General features: G+C 44.2%; 1 protein-coding gene across 1 annotated transcript in view; it reads right to left on the bottom strand.

The window, feature by feature from the left end:
- Window positions 1-14,985, bottom strand: part of LOC146972957 (uncharacterized) — an 82,546-nt gene extending 67,561 nt beyond the window's left edge. Inside the window, exons 1-6 of the mRNA XM_085799061.1 lie at window positions 12,238-14,985; window positions 11,603-11,711; window positions 7,124-7,392; window positions 5,026-5,330; window positions 2,280-2,520; window positions 761-1,023 (exon numbers count right to left, since the gene is read on the bottom strand). Of these exons, the coding sequence (XP_085655187.1) occupies window positions 761-1,023; window positions 2,280-2,520; window positions 5,026-5,330; window positions 7,124-7,392; window positions 11,603-11,711; window positions 12,238-14,985 (3,935 nt within the window). The remainder of the gene's footprint in view (window positions 1-760; window positions 1,024-2,279; window positions 2,521-5,025; window positions 5,331-7,123; window positions 7,393-11,602; window positions 11,712-12,237) is intronic.
- Window positions 14,986-23,512: the final 8,527 nt, after the last annotated feature.

Raw genomic sequence — 23,512 nt, 5'->3', positions numbered from 1 at the left:
GTGCCACATGAACCCACGCTTCAAGGAAACAGTCACTGACAACTCGACCGAAGAGAGCTTTAGCAGCATGGCGTGTCACTACCCGATTTGCGACGCTACCCGATCTGTGACAAAACTGGTCACTTGTGCTCCAGCGTTTATTAGCCTAATCCTGTCCAGCTGATCGCTGCTGTTGCGGTACCTGCTACAGTAATGTGTAAAAAAATATAATTAATTGTAGGCAGAATGAAAACTGAGCACGGTAACTGTCAAATTTGAGCACCAGCATGAAACAGAGGAAGAAATAATAGCCTCTCTCAAATATAAGCCGGTCTCCAATACAGGCCGGTTCCCCTGGGCAGCTAAAGTAAATAAAGGCCTCGGCCTCTATTAGAGGAAATACGGTATGCATAAAAAAAGCAGTGAGCCTCCACTATATCCTTGCTCTGACCGTTGGCTATCGATCTAGAAACTTAATTTCCTCATCTTGATTGCCTACTTACAACAAAAACTAGGGGGAAATGGTCCAATGACTGAGCAAGATGGGCTTTGGTGGCCATTTTGATATGCAAATTAGAAGGTCAAAAACTCACAATTTCTCTTGGGTACCGTTTTTTTGGACTCAGCACCCTTGAAATATGTAAGGTAGGCCGGTTCCCACCTACCCATAAATGCTCCTTACCTCTTATAGAAGGCCTTTTTTCTGAAATCCGTGTAGACTTTAGAGACTCTAGAGACATTAGAGACGTCTCAGCCTCTCTGTCTCTCTGCTGTGACTCACCTGCAGCTGCTGTGGAGCGAGGGGGCGGAGCTCGCCTTCCTGAAGCCGTCTTTGACGCTGGAGCGCCGCCACGAGTCCTTCTCGGAGCGGGAGCGGAGCGGCGGGCCGGCGTCGTCCTTGGAGCCGCCCAGAAGCCCCGCCCCCGAGGCACTGAGGGTGAGTTCGGAGCGCGAGGTCTCCGAGGGGGGGGCGGCGGGGTCGGGACGGGCCAGCGGGGCGAAGCTCAGCTCCATGATCTGCTTGGCGCTGTCGCAGATCTGACTCTGAACACAGTAGAGATGTTAGACCTTTAGAGATGATCTTCAGGGTTCCTACAGCTTAAGTCAAGTTAAATTTAAGACTTTTTAAGACTTTTTTAAAGCCACTTGAAATGAAATTTAAGACCGACTTCATAATAAACACAAATGCAGAAAAAAGAAAAAAAAAAACCCACATCAATTACATAGGGTTAGGGACAATTTGACCCACTTTCCTATGTGATCCAAGGTAAAGTGACTGCTACATGAACATTGGATTGTGTCTCTTTCCAGCTGTCCTTTCAAAATAAATGTCTCTTTCCAGCTGTCCTTTCAAAATAAATGCATAAAAAGTCCAAAAAAAAAAAAAACACTGACTCGGGAGCTGGTGGCGGTGAGAAATTTAGCGTTGACGGCCGCCACTAACTTCTCTATGTCAGAATGTTACCAATTATTTAGAGATTTGAGACTAATTACAGTCATAAAATACCACTTACCATGTGTTAACATTTTTAAGACTTTTGAAAAGTTGATTTAAGACATTTTAATGCCAATTAAGGCCTTGTTTTTAGATTAATGAATTCAATGCCTTTTAATCAATCAACTTTATTTATATAGCACATTTAAAAAACCACAGGGGAAGCCAAAGTGCTTTACATTAGGACATAAAAGATTAAGATAAAAGACATAATAAGCACATAAACACAAAATCACTTTAAAAAACAAACAGGTGCTTTTATAGGGAGAGACATGTAAAACATTAAAATTAAGGTGAGTTAAAAGCACGGGAGTAAAAGTGTGTTTTTAAAAGAGATTTAAAAACAGGAAGCGAGGAGGCCTGTCTAACATTCAGGGGTAGCTCATTCCAGAGCTTGGGTGCTTGATGATTGATGTCCTGTTTTACATAATTGGACCTACTAATTAATCCAGGTGTGTCTGAACCATTGTTGTGAGGTCAGACACACCTGGATTAATTAGTAGGTCCAATTATGTAAAACAGGAAATAAAGGAGCTGGCTTATTTCAGGAAGTAGTGGAGCTGTGCATAAAGCCCATTGAACAACAGCCAGGGGGAAGGCTATAGGCTATTAAATAAATACAGAGAATAAAGAGCACAAATCATACGTTTTCATAGCTTTCTTATTATTCGAGTCACAGATACTTTGCATGTACTGTTCCGTTTCCCTTTGGATGCCACAAAACAGGTTTAGAGTGACTACATTTAGCTTTGTGTATGTGATATTTCTCTAATATTGAGGTGACGGCGAGGTCACCTGCTCCTACCTGTATCTCGGGGGTGAGCGTGGGAAGGTCGAAGGTGAAGACGGACGTGGAGCCGGAGGTGAGCAGCTCCACGCTGTCCAGGCTGCTGTAGGACGTCCCCTTGGCGCGGTGAGACTCCATGATGCTCTCGAAGTGGCGGCTGAACGAGTCCAGGTTGCTGTCGGACGGCCGGCGGGGGTTGCCCACGGAGACCGGAGACTTCAGGGCGCCGTGGTGACCGTCGGGCGACGTCTCCAACGGCCTGAAGGAGCAAACACACACAGAAAACACACAGAACGATGAGCACGGAGCTGCAGGAGGACCAGGTCCTTATCAACCCTGTGTTTCTCTGGTCTCTTTGTGTATTAATCCTTCTAAAACCAAGTTACTGACGTCCGTTAGTTTAGGACAACCTTCTGAATATTCATCCTGTAGTGGCGTCATATGAATGTAGACAAAGATATATGATCAGGAACAGAAAGGAAAATAAAAAATGGAAAATAAATGATTATAAACTTCTTTTAACCTTTGTCTTGTGTCAGCTTTCTGCTACCATCTCTGGTGTTTTAAATCAGCTGTAGAATACACTAAAAACCTTTTTTTTTCATCCAATTTGTTTTTCATCTCTTGGTTACGTCAGGCTTCCTTATCCATGGAAATATTGGTTTTAATATTTTTGTCAGTATAGCCCTTGACTTAAATTTCACTTGTTAGCTTTCTGCTACAGTACCATCTCTAGTGTTGGGGTTGGTTTTGACCCGGGTCTTAAATCAGCTGTAAAACACAGTAAATTATCATAATCATCTCTTGGTTACAGTATGTTGTGAGGCTTCCTTATCCATGAAAAGGTTGGTTTTGCATATGATTTCAGTTTTAACTCTAAAATTGTTTTTATCGTTATAACCGGGTCAAAACCGAACCTAACACCACAAATGTCATAATTTTAACCACAGCATTTTAGAATTTTGTGAAAAAAAAAGTTTTTTGTTTTGTTTAAATAGAGGTTCCTGACAAAGGCAAAAAGCCTTGATACAATAAACAAATGTATGTTATACTTTTATGCATTAAAAACCTAAAAACGGGTCACTGGCGACCCTAACACAAGAGGAAGGTTAAGACACTGTATAACTGTTCTTTTAGGTCTTGGTGATTAGGGCAAAAAGAATAAGGGCAGTATTAAACGCCACAATTAATTTAGTTAAGTTAAGATTCCTAAATACCGCCACTTTCCAAAGCAGATCATGTCCGAACCGTATCAGCAGATCAGCACAACTGGAGTCAAGGTAAATGCACAGTAACTGGGTTAAATTATGTTAATGTTAATTTACATAACGTAACAATGAATTGGTAGGAATATAAATGTTAGCGAATAGCGAGTCATTTATAATTTAAAAAAAAAATCAAAATAAACTTAAACATTTGGTATAGATGACAACTAATGACTTTAATATTTCAAACATTTTCCCTAGTAGATTAATAATTGATCCTATATTAATAGATACTTGAAATATATTGTGTATATAATTAGTAATGATATTTTGATTTGATTTGATTGAAAGTGTTGTGAAATGAATTAATGCAGAATAATCATGATAATCGTAACACCGTGATTTTTTCTCTGGTAATAATCGTACCAAGAAAATGTATAAGCGTGACATCCCTGTTCTAACTATAATACAAAATATATTATTAACATTATTTATAAATAATTCTCCTATAGGACTTTAACACATGATGTGATGGGGACACAGATGTACTTCTCGGCTTCTGAGCTATAGACTCTTTGTCTCCTGCTTTCAATAAATAAAGAATTATGTCGCCATCATTCGGTGGAAGAGTAAAACAACACTTAATATCCAGATTTTGATACCGTCAAACTTCCTCCACATTTTACCGTGGTATACGGTATACCGTGACTAATTAAAAACATTGGCTTGTGTCTTCACCAATCAGAAACTGAATACTAGGGCTAAACATTAGCAGACCAAAATCTCATTGGTCGATTGGTCGCAGGTAAAAGTCGGCTAAAACATATTAAACTAACTGAAAATTCAACCACACATAAGTGCTACTGGACATATAATCAATTTTAGACATTAAATTACTTTTATTTAATATTTAATCCTTATCTCCTATATAAGTGCATTGCATTTTTTCATGACGGTATTGAAACTGATACCGTTGCTATTTTTAAAGCAGTACTAAAGAACTTTCAGTTTTGGTTGAGTTTGGCGGCGCCTGTGGACCAAAGCGGTAGTGTTTTGCCTGAAGGAAGACTCCATTTCCCATGAACACTAGCGTGAAGCCCTGTAAATATCCTGCATTAAAATTAACAGAAGACATCAAAACTAAGTTTCTGTTTCCAGTGGATCATTTCAAAGTGAAAACACAAACATAATCCATTGCTAAAGTGCCGTTTTGCCTGTTCCCTCCTTGTTGTGACTCGCAAAAGTGAAAGTGAAAGTAAAGTGAGAGCAGGGTTCCTACCATGCTCCTCAAAGCTGCTTAGTGCCAGAGAAAGAGATACAGACCATAATGATACAGACCCCCTCAGGCCACGACAGAGGTGTCATTCAACCTGTTGTAAGTCGATGTATCATCACAAAAGGTATGAAAATATTTTATGAAGGTTGAAAAGTTCCTTAGTGTTGGTTTAAACACCTGCAGTATACGGTATTACCGTAATACCGCCCAAGCCTAACTTGAAGCCAAACCGCTGGTGCATTCAAGTGCAGCCTGTAAATGTGAGCGTTGTCGTCCCACTCACCCCCTCAGCAGCAGACTGAAGACCTCGTCCTCTTCTCTGGTGGCTTTCTGTCTCTGTCTGTCTCCCTGCATCCTGACGCTGGCCCAGCTCACCACTCCTTCTTCTTCCTCCTCCTCCTCTTCCTCCTCCTCCTCCTCCTCCTCCTCGGTGCCCTCCCCCCTCCCCCCACCCCCACCGGTCCGGGGCTTCGGGGAGGCATCGGCCGGACTGAAGCTGCTGGAGTTTCCCAGGAAGCTGCGGTTGCTCCCGAAGGCCGAGTCCTCCTCCTCCGCCTCGTCTGCTGCCTCGGCCTCGGCCCGCATCACCTGCACAGAGGGAATCAATAATATAATATTAGTGATAATCAGTACCAGTGGTGTCGTCTATGTCACACATTTCACATCAAGGACCCCTAAATTGACACAAATTAGACCACGGACCCCCATTGGATAAATATTTTGAAGCAAACACCATTTGTTCTGAGACTGAATAAAGTTTTCTACATTCAAATTAGGGCCAATGGTGTGGGTTTTTGGAAATATTATGGAGAAATTTCTGGAAAAAAGTGGTACAATTTCTCCAACAACCTTCAAACATTTTCTAGGAAGAAGTGGTAAAATTCTCCCCCCCAAAAAAAAAGTTTAAAAAAAAAACAAACAAACAAAAAAAAATTATAATTTTCTAGAAAAGAGTGGTAAAATTTTACCACTTTTTTTTCCAGAAATTTCTCTATAATCTTTCAAAAATGTACGCCTAATTTAAACGTACATTGATTGTTTTGTTTTTTTAAAGTATATTTTTTGGCTTTTTTGCCTTTATGTGATAGCACAGTGAGCTAGACAGGAAAGGGGGACTTGACATGCAGGAAAGGTCTGCCCGACGCGGGATTCGAACCGGGGACGCCTGTGTTGAGGACTGTAGCCTCTACATGGGGCGGCCGCTCTAACCACTGCGCCACGCACCGCCCCAAATTTTGCGAAATCTTACCACTTTTTCTAGAATTCTTTTGAGAAATTTTACTATTTCTTTTTTTGAAATTGTACCACTTTTTTTCCAGAAATTTCTCTATAATCTTTCAAAAATGTTCCTACGCCTAATTTAAACGTACATTGATTGCTTGTGTATTTCTGGTGTTTGCTTCAACATTTTGTCCAATGGGGGTCCGTGGTCTAATTTGTGTCAATTTTTGGGTCCTTGATATAAAAAAGTTAGAGAAGCAGCGTCTATGTGATACAAGTATGAACAGTTTACCACCTAAAGAGCAGTTTACCCACTACAACACATTAGACTACACCAGCAGTTCTCAAACTTTTTTACATCAAGGACCCCTAAATTAATACAAATTGGACCAAAGACCCCCATTGGACAAAATTTTGAAGCAAACACCAGAAATACACAAATATTTGTTCTGAGACTTAAGTACAATACTTTTTTTGTCAATGTACGTTCAAATTAGAGCCAATGGCGTGCATTTTTGGAAATATTGTAGAGAAATTTCTGGAAAAAACTGATGAAATTTTTCCAAAAATGTTTAAACATGTCTGGAAAACAGTGGTAAAATTTCTCAGAAACGATTCTAGAAAAAAGTGGTAAAATTTTTCAAAAAATAAATAAATAAATAAATTCAAGAAGAAACTGGTAAAATTTCTCAGAAACGATTCTAGAAAAAAGTGGTAAAATTTTTCAAAAAAAAATTAAAGAAGAAACTGGTAAAATTTCTCAAAAAAGGAAAAAAAAATAATAATAATAATAATAAAAAAGTGGTATAATTTCTCAAAAAAATAAAGTTTTTAAAAAATTAAAGAAGAAACTGGTAAATTTCTCCCAAAAATAAAAAAAAAAATTAAAATTTAAAGGGTTAAAATATCTAAACGAAAAAATTAAAGTAAAAAAAAATATATGAAGACAGACGTAAAAATTCTACAAAAAAGTGGTAAAATTTCCAGAAAAAGTTGGGGACCCCCTTTAACCCTCTCAAGGACCCCTGGGGGTCCCCGGACCCCACTTTGAAAACCACTGGACTACACCACTGGTTGCTAGGTAACATTAGACTACACCGCTGGTTGCTAGGTAACATTAGACTACACCGCTGGTTGCTAGGTAACCGTAGACTAGTCACCTCGTCCAGGTCGGTCTCCCGGTAGCAGCGCAGCGGCACGGCGTCCAGGTCCGTCTCAGAGTACTTGATGCTGCGGCGGATGATGCCGGTCTTGGGGGCGGGGCCTCGGGGGCCTCGGGGGTCGGGGGTCACCAGCTCCACCTCGATCTGACGCACGCTGTGATGCGACGACCTCTGACCCCTCCGCTGGTACGTGGTGGCCTGTGTCAGGCGGAGGGAGGAGGGGGGGGCGTGGGCGGGGCTTCTGGGCGCCGGGGGCGGAGCTTCTGCTGGAGGAAGAAGGAGGCGGAGTCACGTTTAGAGGAACATCATCACACTGGAGGGAACTTTAAACAGCGTTCCTACAGCTTAAGCCAAGTTAAATTTAAGACTTTTTAAGACTTTTTTAAAGCCACTTGAAATGAAATTTAAGACCGACTTCATAATAAACACAAATGCAGAAAAAAAAAAAAAAACACACCACATCTATTACATATGGTTAGGGACAATTTAACCACTTCCAAGGTAAAGTGACTGCTACATGAACATTGGATTGTGTCTCTTTCCAGCTGTCCTTTCAAAATAAATGCAGAAAAAGTCCAGAAAAAAAAAACACTGACTCGGGAGCTGGAGGCGGTAAGAAATTTAGCGTTGACGGCCGCCACTAACTTCTCTATGTCGAAATGTTACCAATTATTTAGAGATTTGAGACTAATTATAATCATAAAATCCCACTTACCATGTATTAACATTTTTAAGAAGTTTGAAAATTTGATTTAAGACATTTTAATGCCAATTAAGGCCTTGTTTTTAGATTAATGAATTCAATGCCTTTTAAGACTTTTTAAGTATCTGTAAGAACCCTGTTTAAAGGTACATTGTGTAGTAATTCCTCCCATCTAGCGTTGTGGTTGTATATCACAAGCAACTCCATTGTATTTTTCATGCTGCATTCAGGTGAAATTGGGCAGACGGCAGACGGACGACAGCCGCTGCACGTAACGGCATAAACAAGCCTCTATGTAAACAAGTGGTCCGTCAGCACTAGGCAAAACAATACACCTGACGATATGTTGTCATGGCGATGTGGTATTGTTTTACCGTCTTTCTCTGGACTTCTGTGACTAAAATGACGTCTGGTTTGTTAGCGACGGCCGTCTGCCCGACTGCAGGTGAATGCAGCATCAGTGTAACGCTCCATTCCTCCTCACTGCGTTACTGCGGTGACAAATCAAACTATGATGATGCAACAGAATAAAATCTGTTGAGAAGTGGAACAGGAACAGATTTAAAGGGATAGTTCAACATTTTGGCACATTGGCCCATTGCCATAATCCCTATAGTCATAGCAGTAGGTTCGTTACCTTTAATTGTCGGTGCAAGCTATTTTTAGAACGGCGGAGCAGAGCCGTGAGCTGCTCAGAGCTACGCTACGGAGGCTCATTATGGGATTTCTTGGTTTCCCTCATCAAACTCATCAAATACACAATCCAACAACTCCACAACGCTCTGGTGGACAAGTTGTGAGCTGCACATTCACCACGCTATGAGATAATAACACAACGTTACCACACAGAGTTGTTTTAGAGGGAAATGCGAAAATGCGACATAATTGTGAAGAGTGAAGTAGATTTTTCCACCATGACAACAATGTAAACAACCTGTGTATTTTTATATACAGTCATTGGCTGTGTTCGAAATCATCCACTCACTCTCTCACTCCCTCTCCACTACATCATGTAGACGATGTAGGAACGACGGGAGGAGAATTCGGACACTAGACGGTCATTTTCTGGACGTGGTTGCGTCAGCTGATGCTCCAGGTGTTAGCGTGTTAGCGTGTTAGCCTACTGCTGTGACGTAGCAGACGCACCGAGAATCATGTAAACAAACCGGACACATAAAAATAAAATAATAAAAACCGACACTTGTGGGAACATTTTAGGATGTGATTCTGTGTGGTTGTGTTACTCGGACAATAAACTGTTGAAATATCAGAAGTTTGGTTTGGTCGACTACTGTTGTGTGTCCCGACCGTGAGCTGTGGCTATTAGCTTAGCTCGTTAGCTGTGGCTATTAGCTTAGCTCGTTAGCTGTGGCTATTAGCTTAGCTCGTTAGCTGGTATTTCCTCCATATTCTACTACAGTTTCTTTATTAGATTGATTTAATGCTGCCTGTTATTGTTCGGATGCTGCTGCCCAACTCCTGCTGTTTGGGCGAGGCAAACGGAGCCAAGGCAAACACGTCTGAGGAGTTTACTGCTAAATAACCTAAAGAAATCCTAGCTAACATGCTAATTAGCTTCCTCTTCTTCTACTGGCAAAACACAACCGCATTGCACACTATATAGTTAGTTACTACATCCGTGATAGGGGGAGGTTTACAACACAGCCAATTTCACCACCTTGTCTTGTTTGATAAAAGGACACAAACTTTACAAAGACAAGGAAATGAAGGAAGATGTGGTGAAGCTTCTGTCTGGCTGTCAGGACAGAGATCAGACAGAGAGCTGCTGTGTTGTGTTGATACAGTAAAGCTGGTTACAAGACGACGGTGGCACAGCAGGTGTTGAATTATACGTGAGGGAGAATCAACATGTAGTTGTGTTAAAGGGATTTAAGACACGACATGGAGGCGAAGAACCACCCGACACAAAGTGAAACTGTGGTTTATAAGTGTCGCAGATGTCGCATATTCCTTTATTCACCACGTCCCCGGTGTGAAAGGGCTTTCAGAATCAAAACTGAGCTGTTTTTTTTATGTAAATCAGTTCAACTATCTGTAAACTTGAGAAAGAAAAAGTGTTATGTAACTATTAGGTGAAGATTTTATACTTCCTGTTTTATAAAAACAGTCATGGTGATCAGGAGAGAAGTCGTAAAGTTAAATTAAAAACCTACAGGACCTGTCTTAGAGCTGTGAACTCCACTGTTTTTTGTATTTTAGTGTTTCCTTAGTTTGACCCTAACTAACCCTAACCCTTTCACTGTGAATCACCAACAGTTCAGTAGTAGTATTAGTAGTATTAGTAGTAGGGGATTGTGGGTAATCCGTCTGTTTATTAATACAGAAAATGAAACCTTTCTACCAGAGTGGAGACTCATGTTTCAATGTTTCAATGTTTCTAATCAACTACAATGATCGATCATCATCACAATATCATCTCAATCATTCATTCATTCATATTTGGAGGCCAGTGGCCACACGTCTCCATGGCGACCGACCAGTGGTGGTGAGTCCAGACAGACAGTTGAGAGTCAGTGGGTCTAAATAAAGAACAGGAAGTGAGTAGTGGTGTAGTGGCAGCGCTGAGCCGAGCTCTGAGCTGCTCGTTAAGCTTCAGCTAATTGGATCAAAGAGGCCGAAGCTCCTGAAGCCGCTTGTTTACTTCACTGAGAGAAGACACGACCCCGAGGAAGGCAGAGTTAATCAACCCAATTAATCACATGGTGACTACTGTCTGAACCCAGTTAAACTACTGTTAAAGGGACAACGAGGAGTTTCTATTTGGTTATAAAAAAGTCTGATATTAATGTGGATGAATCTACGTTACCACTTGTTAATGGTCCATTTTAGATAAATCTATGGTTTTGTCTCTATGGTTATTTTGTTATTATTAGTGGTGGTGGAAATGCTGGGCGAGCCGACCAGCGTTTCTTTACTTTCGGTTTCGTGGCGAGTCATGAGAATAACGCCGCCAAATGAATCTCCGTTTATGGTGGGAACTACGACGGTATGTGATCGTCTTCCAACCTCTGACTTTAATTCTTGATGAATGAAAACATGAGTCTGTCTTGACCCGGTCAAAGAATTTCACGGTGCGGAGGCTCATAAATGTAGTGAGGAAACACTTCGCTTTAACAAAACTCCTTGTTGTCCCTTTAAACTACGGTTAATAACATGGTTACTACTGTCTGGACCCAGTTAAACGAAAATTTGTACTTTTTTTCTTTTTAACATTTTTTACGAGAAATTTTACCACTTTTTTCGAGAATTTTTTTTACTTTTTTTTATTTTTTACTTTTTTGGGGAGAATTTTTACCACTTCTTCCTAGTAGAAATGTTTAAATGTTTTTAGAGAAGTTGTACCACTTTGTTTTCCAGAAATTTCTCTATAATATTTCCAAAAATTCACGCCATTGGCCCTAATTTAAATGTATTAAAAAAAAGGAAAGTTCTTCAGTCTCAGAACAAATAATTGTGTATTTCTGGTGTTTACTTCTAAATTTCTGGGTTCAAACATTTACAGGATTTATTCAGGAGAATTTCAGCTCCTTCGACACAACGCTAAGAATCAGTCAAAACTAAATGTAATATTTGTTCTTTTGTCTTCTCTTGTCCTAATTATTTTATATTCAGTCTCTTACTTTGACACACACACACTCCTCTGCAGTACTCCATGTTTTAATTGCCATGTATTTGGAGACTTAATGAGCTGTAAGCACCAATCGAAAACAGAGGTAAAGACAGATAAGTGATCATTGATCATTGATCGTCACCTTTGCTGCAGTGACTCTCCTCCGTGTGCTCTCCGAACAGGAACTCCCACTTGGCTCGAGCGATCTTCAGCGAGCGAGAGGACGGCGTCGACGCTGAGCCGCCGTCCGACTGCAGGAGGAGGAAACACAGCACCCATCAAATCATGTTTCTGTCTCTGATTTTCTCATTAATCAAACAATAAACAACCAATCATTCAATTAATTAATCGTTTTAGTTGGTTTTCAAGCAAAAGTGCCTCGATGTGACTGTGGTTTTGTGATTTTCTGACATATTAAAAAATGAATCCTCCACTTGATTTATTTAGGAAATGAACAGAAAACTAACCAATAACCAAAGCTGCAGCCCTGGACAGACTGAATCAGATGGAACATGTATCATGTTGTTAGTTTATTTATGGTTTTTCAGATCACTTCATAGTTAAATGATCAACACAGAAGAAAACTGTTTACGGACGGATTATGGACAGAGAGAGAAACAGACTAATGAAGTGTTGAGGAGCGACTGCGATGTTATTTTTATTGTGATCAAGGTGAATTTGAAATTAAGATGAACACAATCTTAACACACACACACACACACAGACACACACACAGGGTCTGGACCCTCATCATCATCATCATCGCGTCCAGCCGACCTGAAGCCCAGACCCGGTGTCCGTCGTCGTGTCGTGGCTCGACTGACTCGAGGTTTCGTTTCTGTCCAGCGGGGAAGTGTCTCCCAGGCTGCCCGTCACTCCGCTGGAGCTCTGAGACGACGACATTCCCGCTGCTGCGCCGCCGCTGGAGCTCTGAGACGACGTTCCCGCTGCGCCGCTGTGATCCTGCAGCTCCAACAGGTCCACGCCGGACCGCTGCTTCCCCTGCTCTTCCCCCGACTTCAACGCTGCGTCCCGTCCGTCGTTGCTCGGAGCGTAAACTCTCCAGATGAGCTGCTGCGTGCGGTCGTCGTCGCTCTCCCTCCACTCCTCGTCGTTCCGGCCGGAGAGAGTTCCTCTGGAGAGTTCGGGGCCGTCCGAAGGGGACCGGTCCTGGTCCAAGAGGTGGTCGTACTGCTTCCTGTCCGTGCCGGGTGGTGGTGGTGGTTTGCTGCGGTCTCTTGCGGTGTACTGCGGCGGCTGGTAGCGGTGCAGGTGCAGGTTGGACGTGTCTTTACCGAGCGATGAGTCGCTCTGCTGCTGCCGTGGGTCTAGAACTGGCGACGGCGAAGCAGCGGCTCGGTGCAGCTGCGCCGGAGCAGCTGGAGACGCCGGTATGGACAGAGCCGTGTGGGACAAGAGGGGGGAGACTCGTCCTGGTCTGGTCTGAGGTGTCGGTTTGTCTGGTTTCGACCTGTGGTTCTGGTTCTGGTTCTGGTTCTGGGTGTGTGGCTGCAGATGTTCGGGGGAGTTTCGCCCTTTGAGGGTGAAGGTGGTGGTGTGAAGGTGGGATTCGCTCAGGAACGATGCCGCCGTCTTCGGACTCTCTGACAGCAGAGACTCGGCTTGAGACGGCGTCGGAGAGGGAGTCCGTCTGCCCGCAAAGATGGAGGACAGTTTCGTAGCCTCCACGGCTAATTGACAAGCTAGTTCAGGATTAGCGGACGGGGAGACGCTTCTCCGGCCGCTGGCGGGGCTGCATGCTGACCGATCGCTGGCTCTGCTGCTGCTGCAGCGCTGCGGTTTGGAGTGATTCCTGCCGGATGCATCGATAGCATTGTACTGTAAACTGTCTGTAGCATTGTGACTGGTGTTGGTGACGGTAGCTCTACAGCTGCTGTTGACGCTGTGCTGCTGGGAGTTCCCACTGGGCTGCTGGGAGTTCCCACTATGCTGGGAGTTCCCACTGGTCTGGGAGTTCCCACTGGGCTGCTGGGAGTTCCCACTGTGCTGCTGGGAGTTCCCACTGGTCTGGTAGCCGGTCCTGGTCTGAGTGCTGCTGCTGCTGGTGCTGGTGGGGAATTTACTTGTTGGGACTTCATGCTGGATATCCGTAGGTCTCCCTGCTGGTAAAGGTGGATGAAACTTGCTGGAAAACTTGGAGCTGTCGTCCCCCAGCCGAGGCCTTTGCTGCTGGCTTTGGGGGGGTCCGTGGGAGTGGAGCGTTGAGGCCGAAGCCGCCGGGTGGGAGTGTGGGTGGGAGTGGAGCATTGAGGTTGGCGCCATCGAGTGGGAGTGTCCGTGGGAGTGGAGCGTTGAGGCCGAAGCCGTCGGGTGGGAGGGGCATCGGGTGTGGGCACACAGGTGGTCCGAGGCGGGACTTCTGGGAATGCCGTTCATCGAACCGCGGCAGATTCCCCGGTCCATCTCCAGCAGCTGGGCCTTGGACGGCAGCGTGAGCGTTCCCCGGGGAAGGACCGGCGATCCGCCCCAGGACCGACAGCGGGGGGACTGGTGGTGGCGGTGCCGTGGGGGGCCGGGGGCCGGGCTGCAGCTCTCTGACCCTGACCCGGGACCGGCAAACCGCCGCCTGAGTTCCGGGGATCCGAACTCCTCTAGGGCCCGGTAGGTGGCATCTCTGGCCACTGCGTCCATGGCGGCCCTCTGCAGGCAAGGCGAGCCCCGCGGGGACTGGTACTGAGCCGGGTAGGGGTGATTGGGGTGATTGGGGTGATTGGGGTGATTGGGGTGATTGGGGTAAGGGTAGTAAGGGTAAGAGTCGCCCTGTGCTGTCAGACCATTGTACCACACCGGGTCACTGAGCCGTTTCTGCAGGTGGGCCGGCGGATGCCCATGCCCCTCCGCTCTGTACAGAGGATTGTCCAAGTCGGTTTGGCACACGGAGCTCCGCCGGCCGCCGCCGCCCATGCTGTGGACGTTGGCTTTCTCTATGTAGCCGTAGGAAACCACAGACGTCCTCCCGTCCTCGCCCTCACAGGACCTTCGGCTGCAGACGGGAGTGGAGGGGACGCTCAGCCTCCCCGAGCACGTCGAGGACGGAGAGAACGGGACTCTTCTTCCCTGGTAGGGGTCCAAGTCAGCGGAACGGGTGCGTCCCAGCGTGCCGTGTTGCTGGACTGGATTATTAGTCGGAGGTGCAAGAATCTGGAGCAACTGACCAAAACTGTCAGACAACGCATCCTGCTGATGGAAGTGGGCCGGAGATCCCGGTGCGTTCGGTGCGTTTTGGAGTTGGTAGCTGACCGAGGAGTGCCTGGAGGAGGGTTTTGGAGCGGGTAAGCTGTGGTGAAGCTGATGATGACCGACCGGGGAAGCAGCCGGACTTCGGTTGGGGCTGGAGTGGGTGGAGCTCCTCTGGGAGTGAGGGAGGACGTCCGGGCACTGAAGCATCAGGTGACCGGTCCCATCAGCTCCCCCTCCTCCTCCTCGCCCCAACAGCTTCCCTTCCTCCTCAGCCACAGACCTCACCTCCACGTACAGGTGGAGGACTTTACCCGCCTGAGACATGGTGGCAACTTAAGTCGCCTACAGGGCCTGATCTTCCCTTTCCTGAGGCCCCTTTGCTATTTGCGCAAAGGGTCCCTCAACCTCACGGTGCCCATCGAAGTGCACATCAAAATCATAGGCAGCACCGGAGCGTCGGGTCTATCCTCCATCTGCTCATCATCACGTCTTCAACCTGCAGCAGGAAGCAGAGACAGACACACAGTTATTATCACATAGTTAAACCATTCAAAAACACAAGTTAAGTGGATTTACAGAGGAGAATGTAGTAAACATTCACATCTTCAGCTTCCAACTCTCTGAACTCTTCTCACAAACACACTTTCAAACATACATCCAAACTCATCCAACCACATTTGGACCAGTCTCTACGAACAGTGAGAAAAATGCTATTTCCACTCTACTGTCCATGAACCTTGGAGCTGATGACTACATTTGATCCTTAGCAGCTCCATCAGTCTGCTGAGTATCCTCTATGTAGGTCGGCTGGTCAAACCGGTTCACTGCCACAATCAGACACCAAAGATCTCTCATGTTTAATTCATCAGGGTAAGTCAAACACTACGGTTGCTCCTCTACAGTGTGAAACCAGAGGAAAGAACTTGGACAAACATTCACAGCGTCGTCCATCGGATCTAAACCAAAGCTGACCGCTACGACAGACCCGTTCATGTTCATCATTGTATAAATTCTGATGCAACTGTATGTAAACAACAAACTGGTGATGAAGCCTAGACTCTATGTCAGCATCTACAGGTTTTAAAAAGTCTACAACAAGTTCTACATGGCTAAGAGTGACCACACCACCGGGGTCATTTAGAAGCTTCTTGTGGACGTTCTTAGATATCTAGATTTTCTGGGATTCCAGTGGCTATTAAGGAGAACCCAGGGGTCCTTAGGTCCTTTAGGACATTGAGAGGGTTCAAGAGATTCTTTAAAGGGACAACGAGGAGTTTCTCCAGCGGCAGAACGAAAAATTCCGCGACAATAAAAAAAGTCTCACGTTAATGTGGATGAATCTACGTTACCACTTGTTAATGGCTCCATTTTAGATAAATCTATGGTTTTGTCTCTATGGTTATTTTGTTATTATTAGTGGTGGTGGAAATGCTGGGCGAGCCGACCAGCGTTTCTTTACTTTCGGTTTCGTGGCGAGTCATGAGAATAACGCCGCCGAATCTCCGTTTATGGTGGGAACTACGACGGTATGTGATCGTCTTCCAACCTCTGACTTTAATTCTTGATGAATGAAAACATGAGTCTGTCTTGCGCCGGTCAAAGAATTTCACGGTGCGGAGGCTCATAAATGTAGTGGGAAAACACTTCGCTTTTCCAAAACTCCTCGTTGTCCCTTTAAGAAGATCTGTCGGCCAATTAAAAGGCTCTTGTCATCACTAAAGAAGTTATAGGGTATCTAGGAGTTTTCGTTCTAGGGTTCCCTGGGGATTTTCGTCTAGAAGTCCTTTGGGAAGATCTGGGAATCTATCAAAAGATCCTAGTGGTAACTGAAGATGTACTGGGGTGTTTAGGACCTCTGATGGTCAGTGAAAAGGTTCTAGTATCAATCAGTCAATCAGATTATGGAGTGCTATGTTTGTATTCCTCACTTCATTGATCAAAACACAGAGAAATGAGTCGGTCTCTTCTGAGAAAATGACGGTCCAGGTTCAGAGACTTGGACAAAGAGCAGTGGCGCTGCTCAGATGGTTTTTGTTGAATGAAAAAAAATGTTTTCATTCTTTTCATTCGTCGTCACTGGTCTGAGAACGAGCTTAGACTTAAAAAAAAATGTGTTGTTGTTCCAGTGCTGGGGCTTTCAGGCCAGTCCTGATAAGGTTAGACACCGTGGTGATCACAAGTCCATTCATGTCCTTGGCCGGCCTCCAACATGGCGGCGGGAACATGTGGGCCAGAAGGCGCCAAGCGACACATGTGAGTTTGATTCCTCTATTATTAGAAGAGGAAAAGCAGCTTGGAGGACGGTCAGGTGAGAAACTGGAGGCATCGGAGGAACTGATCACAGTTTACACAAACTCAAACCTGGTAACGTCAGAGTAATAGGCCTATTTAAGCAATATATCACTCCAGTCCGTGGTCTATGCTCATTATACCACTCTAAGGGGCGTTGTTCCCCCTTAGAGTGGTAGAATGAGCATAGACCACGGACTGGAGTGATATTGCTTTTATAAAACGGTTACCAATAATGACAATATGAAAGAGGAATACGCAATCAATTTCATGTAGTTTTATTCAACCAGAATAAAAAGCTGTTCCCAGCTGTCCAGACGTTAGCTCCAAGTAGCTCTGTCACTGCTCAGTCCCCTCTACCATTGTTAACCCTCCGGAGGTCAAAGTTCACCTTCAACATGTCAATTACACTACTTTACTACAGTTTTTAACATCGTAAAAACATCGACTGTCTTTGGCTACGGACTGCAACAGTCCGTTGTCATGGATACATGACAACAACTTCCATTCATACCAGTCATACGTGCCTGAGGCGGAGTGATAGCCTACGCTGTGATAAGGCTTTAGAATAGTAGCCGTGGTATAGGACGAATCTCCTTGTTGTTTACAACTACTTCCTGGTAGAAAACCAGCATGAGAACAATAGTGACGGACGAGAGTTTCACTATATTTATCTACTTTTTCATGTCACTATATCACCGTTTAGACTAATCTGATGTTTGTAAAGTTTATAAAACCAATGATTGGACAAAAATTACTATTTATGTGTGCACATTTTTGTAATTAGTCATGGTTATCATAGATTAGCCGGGCTAACGGTTAGCTACCTGTTGAACTTTAATAACTCAGTGACTCAATAAACGCTCCATGAAAAAATATTTTCTCCAGCGGATATCTGAGTTCCAACATGACTGAGCTAACTGGAGTAGTTTCATGTCGTGTCCCACAACGGGAGGGTTTTAACAGCTGACGTCCTGCTGTTAGCTTAGCTACTGCTGTTAGCTTAGCTACCGTTAGCTGTCCCTGTCAGCTGCAGCCACTGATGCTTTCTAGACACTGTGATTCCCCCAAACTGAATAAATACAACACATAGCAACACAAAACACACACACAGAAATAGTAATGTTTCTTCAATCATTTCAGATTTGTCTAAACGGTGATAGGGCGTGAAAAATATGATATATAGCTAAACTCTCGTTCGTTACTATTGATCTCATTCAAATTACAGCTGGTTTTCTACCCGGAAGTAGAATGTAAACAACAAGGAGATTCGGTCTATATGCTCATTATACCACGGTTAACAACCAATCAGATCGCCGGACTTCACCTTTCTGTTTTATAATTCTGATTTAATGTTTTTACTCGTCGGTAACGTCTGATTTCAGATTAAAGAGTCTCCTCTTTGTGTCTTGTTCCACTTCCTGTCTGGATGTGGCTCGGTGCTGCTGCCTGCAGACATCCAGTCCAGTCTGAGTCTCTGCTGCAGGTTTCTCTCTACAGTGACTCTCTCTCTGCGTCTCCGTTGGACCGATGGAGCTCAGTGGTTTGGATCACGAGGACAGTCTGAAGTCACATGAAAACACCAGAGGCCTCGGGGGAATCACAGCACAACCTCCACAGTCAACACAGAGAGAGAGAGTCCCGATGCGTGACAGCTCACAACCGACCGAGCCAGAATCTCTCACAACCACCGAGGTCGCGGTTCAAACTTCAGAGCAATGAAGTGACATTTGTGTTTTTTGTGCAAACTGAATTGCCCATTGGGATCAATAAAGTTTTCTCTATCTATCTATCTATCTATCTATCTATCTATCTATCTATCTATCTATCTATCTATCTATCTATCTATCTATCTATCTATCTATCTATCTATCTATCATCAGGATCAATTAGTCAGTTAATCAATTGAAAAATAACCAGCAACTATTTGGATAATAAATTATTCATTTCATTTGTTTGCAAGATGCTTAACAGTGGAAATCTAAAAAAAAAACTAAAAAAAACCCATCCCATTCACAGATATCAGCTTGTTCAACAGAAATAATGAAATAATAGTGAGCTGCTGCCAGACGTGTCCTTCACACACTGACACACACACACACACACACACTGACACACACACACACACACCCCTCCACCCCCCGCTGATAAGATCCCAGACGTGAATTCAAGGACAATTTCAAGGACAGTGGGTCTCATTGTAATGAGGTGTGTGTGTGTGTGTGTGTGTGTGTGTGTGTGTGTGTGTGTGTGTGTGTGTGTGTGTGTGTGTGTGTGTGTGTGTGATAATGAGCTATATTCGTACTGAGTAAATGACATAATCAAGTCACATTATCATCTGTATTAAATTGCATGTGATGTGACATTGATCCAATTAATTCTATTTAATTCAATTCATTCAATTTCATTTTAATTCATTTTCATCAATGTGGGTTTTTTCTCACTGTTTCATTTTTGTTTTTAATCAAACGTGATTAATCAGATCAATTCACATAAAGTCTGAGTCTATCACTGCTCTGTTCTACAAGTTCTATAGATCACGTTCTCCGTCTACAGGTTATAGATCATGTTCTCAGCAGAGACCAGAGACCACTTTGCTCAAGACCTGGGGCCTCATGTATCAAGACTTGCGTGGACTCATACTGAAACATGGCGTACGCCAAAATCCAGAAACTGTCGTACGCACAAAGAAAATCAGATGTATCAAAGTGTGCGTACGCATGGATCCAAGCACTTTTCCTTTGTACATCCCAATCAACGTGGAATTGAGCCACATGTAGAAGTGGTAATCTCCTCCCTGTCCACGCCCCCATTTAAATATGCAAATGTAAATAAGGCCAGCACCAAAGATTCCCTTCTCTTTACGGTCAGATAACACCATGAAAAACTGTGAGGAACAGCAATTTAACCAAATTTGAGTTGAAGGTGCTCCTCGATAAAGTTGAGCCGTGTAAACATCTTTTTTTTTTTTTTTTTTGCCGTCCTCCGGCACCATCACAAAGGGGGTGGGAGAGTGTGTGTGTTATATAAAGGTGAACGTGAAGCGGAGGACCGCTGTCATCCCAAATGAAAGCAGACAATGTACTCGATAATTAAATTATGTGAAATGGATTTACGATTTTCATTTGCCTTTTTTTATACACAGATCGCGTAGTAAATGCAGAAGTGCGCCAGGGAGGCTGATAAAGACACATGTCCAACTTTACGCATGTGTTTATTGACATTAAGTACTTCACACAGCGTGTGTAGTTTAACCAGCAAAAAAAGAAAGTCACTGACAGTGTGATATCTGGGCGGACATGCTCAGTGTGCATCGGGGGTTATAGGACAATTAAACAAATACATTTACTTTGCAGTGCCAGCCTGTAATCTGTTCCCAACTATGCTGAATGAATGAATCGTGCGCTGAACCAGCCATCTCGCCTCAATGTTTGTTAATATGTGATGCATCTGTACATTCACTTCGCACTGCAGCATCTGCAATATCTTAAAACTGAAGCTGACGGTACCACTTTGCGCGTGCTTTTATATCCACCTATCTAATTGCAACATGTGGATGGGTTGTTCATAAATGTGTCTCTGATGTGCACATTACTCTGAGGACTAATTGTTTTCACATTATTAACAGTTTCACAGCTTCACCTCTAAGTGTCGCCAAAGGAACAATAGCTGTAGAAACGTGCGTACGCCAGCTATGGAGTTGGCGTGGGCCACCGCACTTTTCCACGGTCATTTCACTTTTGATACATCTGAACGTTGGCGTGGAAAATGACGTACGTCACTTTTTTGTGCGTACGCAACATTGATACATGAGGCCCCTGGTCCTCCAGACCTGCAGTCAGACCTGGGGTTAGGTTTGGTCCAGACCAGCTGCAGCTGTAAACATCTGTATGTTCTGTCTGAAACATCAGGGCCCTCATTTATCAACCGTGCGTAGAAAAGGTTCTAAATTCTGTCGTAGGAATAAAATTTAGAATGTGTGTAAGTACAAAAAAATCCGTATTTATCAAACGTGCGGACACCGGTCGTACGCACACTAGTAAGTAATCAGTGATGATAAATCCCACCTGTTCCTAACTACTATGGTTAGGGTTGTTTGCATTCAGAAACGCCTCCAATTGACCATATATGGTAGCAACAATCCCTTTAATAATGCGTGAATGGATTTTTTTCCCCCCACACCAAAATCATGGCAAAGAGGGCGGAGAAGAGGAGTTTCTCTGATACCGAGATTGACGTACTTGTAGGAGAAGTTGAATCAAACCAAAAAATACTGTTTGGACACTAAATGCTGCAGGTGTGACTAACAAAAGAAAAAATGCTGCGTAGGAGAAAGTAACAACTGCTGTTAATTCTGTTGGGTCAGAGGAAAGATCACTGAGAAATAAAACAGCTGTCTTTTATATGAAGGTAGATTTGTCTCTTTATTCTTCAATCAAAAGATATATTTTCAATAAAAAAAAACATTCACTTCAATAATAAAAAAAAACATTTTCAATCAAAGAAAAAAAGTGTTTTTTTTTTTAATTGAAAATATATTTTTTGATTGAATAATAACAACACAAATCTACCTGAGTACTTTTATAGCTTGTCTCACCAATCATTCAAAATGTCTGCTAAATTACTAATTGAGAATTTTTTTAAATTAGGAAACAGGGAACATGTGTGAAGTTTGAGATTGCTGAACACTATGACTCCTCCACTGGGTTCTATTTGTAGTTTCACTGTTCTACCACTAGACTTTAGCTGTGTCCCAATTCAGGGGCTGCAGCCTTCGGAGGACCCAGCCTACGCGGTCTCCGGAGGCAACGGCTTCGGAGGCTCCTCCGTCGGCTGCATCAACGGTCGGTAAATGGGACGGTCTAGCCTTCAGAGCATTTCCTGATCCGAACGTAAACAACGGCCGGACGTTAAACATTTAAAAATGGCGCTTGCAACGGCTCTACTGCTCCTCCGCTCCTCCTCCTCCTTTTTTTTTTTTTTTTTAAATAAGTAGAATCAATACAAGGGCAGTTATCATTAATATACTAATAAACAAACCATTGAACAGCAGCCAGGGGGGGAGGCTTCAGGCTATTAAGTGAATAGAGAATAAAAAGCACAAGTGATGTGTTTTCATAGCTTTCTTATTAAAAGTTGTCACACTCAGATGCTTTGCCTCCGCTCCTCACCTGTGCAGCCAGAGCAGAGCAGAGCTCAGCAGCGGGCAGCCACACCTCCGAGCCGGCCGCAGAGCCGGGTTACCATGGCTACAGCACAGAGCTGCTACGTTCGATAGCTAACGGCTAGGTTGCTAATAACAACAACGGTGCAGCAAAGCATCTTGGGATACGGGAGGCCGCGAAGGATAGTAGCGGTGCATCCTCCGAATGCAGGGGAAAGGAGGACGCATTTGGAGGACCCTTCGAATTTAGACGAATTGGGACCAGACAGCCTTCACACAGCGCTGTGACGTAATCGGCCTTCAAATCCACCCTCCGAAGGATGCAGCCCCTGAATTGGGACACAGCTTTTGTGTGTACGCTAAACATGGTCAGAGTTGTGCTTAAATTTACGCACGTTCCTAAGCAGAAGTACAAGTTGATAAATTCCATACTTTGCGTGGGAATGTTCTTACGCACTCATTACGCACAGATCTGTTCGTACGCACGGTTGATAAATGAGGGCCCGGGACACAACAAGAAACAGGTCACATGACATGACCCTCTTCACCCACACTGAGCACGTGCAGCTCTGTAAACAGGAAGTAGCCTACAGTCTCTATAGCAACCACAAGCTCTGACTGTGACATCATCATTACATCATCATCATCATGTTGTGTTGTGTTGTGTCACCACTGTGGTCAAGGCTGGTCAGAGCCAATCAGAAGCCACCGTGGGCAACGTCCCGCCCACTGACCCGGGTTTTCAAAATAAAACAGCAGCAGAACAGGTGTTTGTCCTTCTGATGTCACACTGTCTCCATGGAGACGGCGTGACATCACAGCTCCTCCAACACCTGTAATCTGTAGCTGAGGATGAAAACATCTGGAATTCATTCAGTCATCACTTCCTGCTGTGACACACACACACACACACACACACACAGAAACACACACACACACACACTCCACCTGTGTTCAGCTGATTCAACTGTTAAATCTTTATTTAGATCCTCAGACGTGACGACGTGACAACAACAAAAGCTGAAGAGACGTCCCTGAAACACACACACACACACACACACACACACACACACACACACACACTGATAAGCACACACACACACACACACACACACACACACACACACACACAGTTAGCCCTACTTTTCCTGGACTCTGCTAATAGGATTCCCCCCCCTCCCCTCCTCTCCTCCCTCCCTCCCTCCTCTCCTCTCCTTTCCCAGCATGCACTGCTCAATCCACCGACACACACACACACACACACACACATATAAAACCACACATATGCAGACACACACACACAGACACACACACGCCGAGCGGTAACCTTACCTGTGTGTCCCGTGTCCTCTCTGCTGCTGCTGCTGCCGCGGCGACGACGTCCCCTGAGTTGCCGTG

This window comes from Trachurus japonicus, chromosome 15 (assembly GCF_045865225.1).
Source record: "Trachurus japonicus isolate A0001 chromosome 15, Traja_1.0".
In the NCBI taxonomy this organism is placed as follows: domain Eukaryota; kingdom Metazoa; phylum Chordata; class Actinopteri; order Carangiformes; family Carangidae; genus Trachurus; species Trachurus japonicus.
Note: the sequence above shows the minus strand (reverse complement) of the source record. Positions and strands in the feature narration are given on the sequence as shown.